Source organism: Myotis brandtii, unplaced genomic scaffold, assembly GCF_000412655.1.
Source record: "Myotis brandtii unplaced genomic scaffold, ASM41265v1 scaffold208, whole genome shotgun sequence".
NCBI classification, from domain to species: Eukaryota; Metazoa; Chordata; class Mammalia; order Chiroptera; family Vespertilionidae; genus Myotis; species Myotis brandtii.
In genome coordinates, this window is record NW_005357764.1 from 5,006,152 (window position 1) to 5,014,595 (window position 8,444).

General features: G+C 46.5%; 1 protein-coding gene across 1 annotated transcript in view; it reads left to right on the forward strand.

The window, feature by feature from the left end:
- Positions 1-4,713: 4,713 nt before the first annotated feature.
- Positions 4,714-8,444, forward strand: part of IL4 (interleukin 4) — an 8,179-nt gene continuing 4,448 nt past the window's right edge. The window contains exons 1-2 of the mRNA XM_005865622.2: positions 4,714-4,864; positions 5,134-5,184. Coding sequence (XP_005865684.1) covers positions 4,733-4,864; positions 5,134-5,184 — 183 coding nt within the window. The 5' untranslated portion in view covers positions 4,714-4,732. The remainder of the gene's footprint in view (positions 4,865-5,133; positions 5,185-8,444) is intronic.

Sequence of the window (8,444 nt, forward strand, 5' to 3'; positions counted from 1 at the left end):
GTCTCCCTCACTTCACGGAGGAACCTCTTGCTCGCTCCTCACAGGAGTCCCACGAGGAACTACATTATTCCCATTTCACAGGTGAGGGAACTGAGCCCCAGAGAGTTAGTGACCCGCCCATGATCACACGATAGACGAGTGGCCGGTTTGCTAAACTCTAAACCCCAGTGCTCGTAACTGGTACGGCCCAGGGCCTGAAAGGGAAGCGCTGAGGCCACACAGGTGTGGGGGGGAGGAGGGGGGAGACACTTGTCATCTGCTCTCACGAAGGGGAAAGGGAAGAGGGTCCTCAATTTGCTCGCCTGGGATCCCGCAGGCCCCTGCCTTCATGGCCGCTGCCCAGGCAGCCACGGGCAGGCGCTGCCACAGCCGCGCTGCAGGGGACGGTTCTTTTCTACTTCCCTTCGAGGGGACCTCTGGCCACTCCCTGTTGTTCTGAAAAGTTAAGCCTTTCCCCCTGGCCTTATCCAACCAGTGGAAATCCAAAAACAAAGCTGTGTTCTGCTTCCGAGCTACTGGTTCCCATTTCTATTCCTTTTCTGATCCATGTCTGTGCCCGGAGCCCAAGCCCGGGGCTGGCCCTCAGTGAGGTGGGGCGCTCACAAAACCACTGCTGGACACACGATGGCTGTTCTGTGCCTCTCAGGCACCCCTCAGCAAGGCCCGCTGACCCCGCCTCGCCAGCATCCCCAAGGCTTTGTGGGGTGCACACTGCCTGGGCTCCCCTCCAGTGCATCCGCACTCCCAGGTTCGCTCCTGTTTCACTGGAACTTTTCCTCAATAAAGGAGGAGCACCATTTTACTCCAGGTAATAGTCCATCTGAGTTGAAGTCCCCACCTGTTCTGGAAAGAGCTGCCTGCCGCCTCATATACCCACTTGTCTGTGCAGTGACGGATTAACTTCCCCAGCAGAAAAACAAACAATCCTATTGAACATGGATTTTCCATAGAAGACATGCAGATGGCCAAGAGGTCCATGAAAAGGTGCTCAACATCGCTAATCATCAGAGAAATGCAAATCAAAACCACAGTGAGATAGCACCTCACACCTGCAGAATGGCCATCATTAAAAATCAAGATGACAAATGCCAGAGATGACTTGGAGGAAAGGGAACCCTTGTGCACTGTTGGTGGGATTTCAAATTGGTGCAGCCACTGTGGAAACAGCATGGAGGTCCCCCCCCCAAAAAAATTAAAAATATAACTGCTATCTGATCCCACAATTCCACTTCCATGTTTATCCAATGGAAACAAAAACACTAAGGGTTCCAGGTTTGATTCCGGTCAAGGCCAAGGGCACATGCCCGGGTTGTGGGCTCAGTCCCCAATAGGGGGCATGCAAGAGGCAGCCAATCAATGATTTTCTCTCACCATTGATGTTTCAATCTCTCTCTCCCTCTCCTTTTCTCCCTGAAATATATATATATATCTATATATATATACACACACACACACATACATATATGAATGAAGATATCTGCGCCCCATGTTCACTGCAGCATTGTTTACAATAGCCAAGACATGGAAACAACCTAAGTGACAGATAAATAGATAAAGAAAATGTGACACACACACACACACACACACACACACACACACACGACTATGTTATCTTACCTAATAACAGACAAACATGTAAATTGACCGTACCTTCACTATGCTAGCCAGCCAATCAGGAGAGTACACAAATTAACCCAACAAAGATGGCGGTTAATTTGCATATGTAGGCTCCAAGCGGCAGACCGGGTGCCAGAGGCAAACCAGTGCCAGCAGCCAGGGGAAGGGAAGGCCTATTGCACGAATCTCTTCGTGCAACAGGCCTCTAGTTCAGTCATAAAAATGAAGGAAATCCAGCCATTTGTGGCAACATGGATGGACCTGGAGCAGCGGTTCTCAACCTGTGGGGTCGCGACTCCTTTGGCGGTCGAACGACTGAACCTTTCACAGGGGTCACCTAAGACCATCCTGCATATCAGATATTTACATTACGATTCATAACAGTAGCAACATTACAGTTATGAAGTAGCAACGAAAATAATTTTATGGTTGGGTCACAACATGAGGAACTGTATTGAAAGGGCCAGAAGGTTGAGAACCACTGATAGAGGATATGATGCTAAGTGAAATAAGTCAGAGAAAGACAAATGCCATATGATCTCACTTAGAGGTGGAATCTATAGGTGGAAGGAGGGGCCTTGGATGAAGGTGATCAAAAGGTACAAGCTTTCAGTTATAAGATAAAATACTGGGATGTCACGTGCAACATGACTATTGAGAACACGGCTGGATGGTATATTTGAAAGTGGCTAAGAGAGTAGACCCTAAGACTTCTCATCACAAGAAAAAACACATTTTTTTCTTTTCCTTTTTTTGTTGTATCTATATGAGATGACGGATGTTAACTAAACTTGCGTTAATCATTTCACGATATATATGTCAAGTCATTATGCTGCATATACACTTTAAACTTACACAATGCTGTAATTATATCTCAATAAAACTGGAAGAAAAAAGAAATGCCTATTTTTTTTAAAAGAATGTACCCAAAGAAGTCTGACCTTTGTTCCCCTCTTGGAAGATAACCTCTAAACTTCTGCAATAAAGAATTTGGCTGTGTTTTGTCATTAGTTCCTGAGAGGTAGCCCCTAAGTCCTAGGAATTTCTCAAGTGATAGGAGTCTCGGCCATTCAAGATGAGCTCTGATGGTTTATGCCAGTGATGGCGAACCTATGACACGCGTGTCAGAGGTGACACGTGAACTCATTTTTTGGTTGATTTTTCTTTGTTAAATGGCATTTAAATATATAAAATAAATATCAAAAATATAAATATTTGTTTTACTATGGTTGCAAATATCAAAAAAATTCTATATGTGACACGGCACCAGAGTTAAGTTAGGGTTTTTCAAAATGCTGACACGCCGAGCTCAAAAGGTTCACCATCACTGGTTTATGCTAATAAAGCAACTCAAAGTTGGGGGCAGCCACACTATTAAGCTACTGTGATGTCAGCAAACCTCCAGGGAAGGGGTGGAGGATGAGGCCAACTGAGTGGCGAGCGATGCAATCAATCATGCTTACGGAATACACCCCAGGAGAACTCTGGGCAAGGAAGCTGGTGAGCTGGTGCTGGGGAAGCGACTCCGCGGGAGAAGACAGCGGGAGCTTTGTGTTTGGGATCCTTTAGATCTCACCACCTGATTGTGTCTGATTGGTATCCTTCTGCTCTAATAAATGTATCGCACTTTCCTGAGGTCTGTGGGTCATTCTAGTACATTATTGAGCCAGAGGGCATCATGGGAACTCTGGAATTCGTAGCCAGTGGCCTGCAGTGAGTGTGGACTGAAACCCCGGATGCGCAGCTGCTGAGCGAGGGCAGGCTTGCAGAGGCTGTGCCCTTCACTGGAGACCTGTGGCCCGACTCCACGTGTTGCACAGTCCTGAGGGAAGCACCCTAAGTGTGGTCAAGGGGCCCTCCTGATACAGGGATCCCCGCCCTCTCCTTCACAGAGAGCAGGGCACCGCAACAAGATCCAAAGGCAGGAACAGCCTCCGCAGGAATCCTTCCCTGTGACCCTCCAGAGGAAAGCCAGTGAGAGAGCAAGGCGGGGAACCCAGATAAGGGGAGGGGAGAGGAGAGGAGAGAACAGGAAAGTTCAGGGAGGAAAAAGCATGGCTTGCCGGTGAACATGGGGGTGCTCAGCCCCTCACTGGTCCAGGGGAGTTGCACTAAAGCAGCAGGTGGGTGGTGGGGCATTGACAAGACATTTGATTTGTAAATCAGGAAGGTTTTCCCAATTCACTAAAGACGTACTTAAGTTCCATTTAAAGAGCAGTCATTCCTGACCGACCTAACATGCTTAGCGCCTCCTTATTATTAGACTATGCAGCCCTAGCTCAACCGGAAGGGTCCTAGGTTCAATTCTGGTCAAGGGCACATGCCCAGGTTGTGGGCTTAATCCCCAGTAGGGGGTGTGCAGGAGGCAGCCAATTAGTGATTCTCTCTCATTGATGTTTCTATGTCCCTCCCCCTCTTCCTTCCTCTCTGAAATCAATAAAAATATATTTTTTTTAAAAAATAAAGACTATGCATCTGCTGTGACCCAAACTAAGCCCCACTGGGTGTCACCTGTCCTTTACCTAGAGAATGGCATGCCCGAGTGCCACGACAGGAGATAATCTGTGCTTGTCACTTTCCTTCTACCCAGATAAAGAACCCACATCAGCTTTTCCACAAAAGAAAAGTTTCCAAGATGCCACCCATACTTGGAAAAAGCCAGGTTGAAATACCATTTAAGTCAAACTTTCTTGATATTACTCTGTCTTTCCCCAGGAGCATTGCACTACAACAGATTCGGACACCTGTGGCCTCTTCCTTCAAAGCAAAAAGCCAGCAACAACCCCAAGCTGATAAGATTAATCTAAAGAGCAAATTATGGTGTAATTTCCTATGCTGATACTTTGTAGTTAATTTTAAAAAAAGGTTTCATTTTCCTATTGGTCTGATTTCACAGGAACATGTTACCTGTTTCTGTGAGGCATATTTTTCTCCTGGAAGAGAGGCGCTGATTGGCCCCAACCTGGTGTAATGAAAATTTCCAATGTAAACTCATTTTCCCTCCGTTTCAGCAATTTTAAATCTATATATAGAGATATCATTGTCAGAATTGCATTGTTAGCTTCTCCTGGTAAACTAATTGCCTCACACTGTCATTGCAAATAGAGAGCGATTAATGGGTCTCACATCCCAACTGATTCCAGCTCTGATCTGCTTACTAGCATGTACCAGCGACTTCACCCACGGACGCAAGTACAACACCTTACAAGAGACCATCAAAATGCTGAACGTCCTCACAGCGAAAAAGGTGAGTGAGCTATCTGCCACCATCTCTCCAGATGTGTGGTGATGCTGTGCGTATTTCTTAGACTATGAGAAGAACATAACAGCTTCTAGAGAAGTCAGTAGTTGGTTGATGGGGATGGGAGACTTCTCCCTGGCACTTTTTTTTTTTTTTCCCTGCGGGACTGTCGGAAGTTTTCTCAGTTTGAGGGAGTGGGAGCTGCTTGGCAAGGATCACTCTGCTTAGTTGGAGGTAACTGTATCTCTTGCTCTCTTGTTCCTGGCCGGGCCAAGGATCCACGGTGCATGGAGCTGACCGTATCAGACGTCTTGGCTGCCCCAAAGGTAAGAACTGTCTGGGGTGGTCTGCTTGGCAGACGGGTGACTTGGGACAGGAGAGTCGTCTACAAGTGTTTGAGCAAGAAACGTATTTCTTAACAGAAAGCGAACAGGCCCAAATTAACTATAAGGTGTTAAATGTTTTCAAAGAATAAGAATTCTGATCTTTACTCTCAAAACATGTTTTGGAGTTTCTGGTTACATTTGATTTAGAGGATGTCTAATAGAGAGCTTGGATTTTGTCAGCCTAATGGAGATCCTGGTCAAGGAAGAGCTCTTTAGGATTCACCCAGCCCCGGCCTAGGACCTGGGCCATAGGAGGTCCTCGTTAAATGCTTATTGAAGGAGAGAATTTTCTGGCCCATACATTTCCGAAAAAACAAATACTCTCACAAAAACAGATATTGAGATTACAGGTTGAGGGAGCTTTCATTTTGTCTAAGAGACTTCCTATGGCAACAGAGAAGGTATTGCCAGAGCCTCGTCTTCCGCCGCCAGGTCACCTCGCAGCCCACCGGCACCGGGGTGCTGTCCAGGGAGCCTCAGCTTGCTCTGTCCTGCCAGCTCCCCTCCGGCCTGGTCCGGAGCCCTCTTGCCAGATGAGGTCCAACTCATCCCTGCTTCTGGCTGCTTGGGCATCTCGCCTTTCCACCTCCTGTGCGCCTCACCCCCGCCCCTCCATCTGCAGTGGGAGGAGATAGATTTGACAGCTGATAGTGCATGTTCTCTGACAAACACATGACTACAGACATATCAATAGCTTTGTGCACATCAGTTCCTGTTTTCATGGAAACACACGACTGAGAATGAAAAACCCAAAGCTTCAATTTGCCAATGGTCTCCTAACCACCTGCTTTCCACGTGTGCTGGGGGTGCCTGGCCAGGAGTGAAGCCCCGCGGGCTGGGCAGGGCCATGTCCCAGCACCGAGGCGTAAACAGGCCCGTCCTACTTCATGAGAAAAACTACTCTTTGGGCCTTTATCTGGATACCTCATTTCATTAAAGATTATTCCAGGAATCTGATATACAGTAATATATAATATCATAATAGAATTATACATAACATTATATAAAATAAGTGTATAGTATGTAAGTATAAATATTATATAATTTGGTCCTTCAGAATCTCATTATGTATCAGACTCTATCAGTAGGATGGAAGGATTTGGAGATTTTATATACAGTGGGGCCTTGACTTACGAGTTTAATTCGTTCTGTGATGGAGCTCATTAAGGAGCTCGTTAACTCAAATTACTCTGTCAACTCAAAGCAAAAAATCGGCCGAGAGACGGCTCGTATCTCGGAAAAACTCGTTAGTCGGGACACTCGTAAGTCAAGGCCCCACTGTACCTATAAAATTATATACAGGGTGGGCAAAAGTAGGCTTACATTTGTGAGTACGTGAAACACAGGGTTTATTCTTGTATTATTATTTATTATTGTATTATTTTCCATACAAACAACTGTAAACCTACTTTTGCCTCACCCTGTATGTTAATGTGATATATTTATATTTGTGTGTGTGTGTGTGTGTGTGTATATAAAAAATAGCCCAAGAGTCCACAGCGTTGTGCTCTGGGCTCCCCGGAGGGCAGCTACATTGCTGAGAGAGCTCTACCAAAGCCAAGGGCAGGCCCTGAAGGAAGTGCATAGGGTCTGAAAGTTTGGTTTTAGCCCTGGTTCTGCTATTAACTAGTTGTACGGCCTTTGGCAAGTCTCCACACCTCTCTGTGCCTCAGTTTCTAGATCTGAAGAAATGCTTTTGGCTGGAATGCAACTCTTGAGTTAGTGGAAAGTGGTATTGTAAGATGCTTCAACTCTTGATGAAAGACAAAAAACTGGTTGTAGAGAAGCAATAATTCTAAGAGGGAGGGGCTGTGGTTGGAAATGATCAAACCTTCCAAGTCAGGGGGACCCCTCTCTGGGCTGTCTCTAGAAGACCCAGCCACCCCTCAGCCCACTGAGGTGCAGGCCTGGCCACGCTGCTCTCCTCCCATCCTGGGCCCTCTCTGTACTTGGTTCTAACATACCTCCCTCAACGCACAGGCAGACATCTCCTTCACCCCACCCTATTGTAAACGCCTTCCCTGACCTGCTTCTGTCCCTCCTGATTAACAACCTCATTTTCCTTTCTTTACTTTTACTCAAGACTCAGTGCTCACTTATCTAGGAGGATATTTCAGAACAAGGAAAGGTGGTTCTTTTCAAAACCCACAGAGGCGATATGTGGAAGGGAAAGTTACATCCTTGTGTTCCTGAAAAGGAATGCCTTTCCGAGATCGTGTATTAGTTTTATTTCTTTTGGGAATCAAAAATTCCTGCATCTCCCTGTTGGATAACATCCTGCTCTGGGCAGTTGCTGGCAAGAATGTGCTGATCTAAGTCCTGGGCTTCACAGGCAATGCCTGCCCGGGCGTCCATGAAGTTAAGGTGGTCTGAGGAAGAGCAAAGTGCAAAGCAAGCAAGCTGCTGGTCTAGGAAGGATTTCTTGGGTGGACCCTTGAAGGTATTTCCTACCAAAGAGAGCTCAAGTTCATAATTTGTAGAAAGCTCTATGTCAACCCCCAATTTATTATGGGGGGTAGGGGAAGTGAAGGATTTTCTTATACACAGCACTGGCTCGCCAAATCTGGGCAGAAGTGTAGATAATGGATATGACACAAATGGGACTGAATTTTTACAGGCCTGGACGAAGCTAGTGAAGAGCCAAGTTAGAGCTCTATAGGAGTCCCTGCCACAGAAATCTCCCAGGAGGTGCCTGGCCGGTGAGGGAGCTCCCCTGGCTTGCGCCTGGGCCTCCCCTTTGAGTCCCTTTCCCTGTGCAGTTCTGAGCTTCGAGGCCCGCCAGGCTGTGAAGTGTGCCCCTGAGCTGGGCTGCGCACATGCGGGCAGCGGAAGCTGGACAAGCTGAAAGCAGTCAGCATGGGCTGGCTTCCTGTTGCTGCGATACCAATGGAACTAAAACTCTACCCCTTTGTTTAAAAGGCCTTAAGAATTAGGTTGTTTTGACCTTTTTCCACTTGATTCAAACTCTTTTCAATTCCTATTTTACCCTAATGGCTTCAGGAAGTCCTCTGACAAGTATTGTGCAGTGGTTCTCAACCTTCCTAATGCCGCAACCCTTTAATACAGGTCCTCATGTTGTGGTGACCCCCAATTTCATTGTTACAAATTGAACATAATTAAAGCATAGTGATTAATCACAAAAGCAATATGTAATTATATATGTGTTTTCCGATGGTCTTAGGCGACCCCTGTGAAAGGGT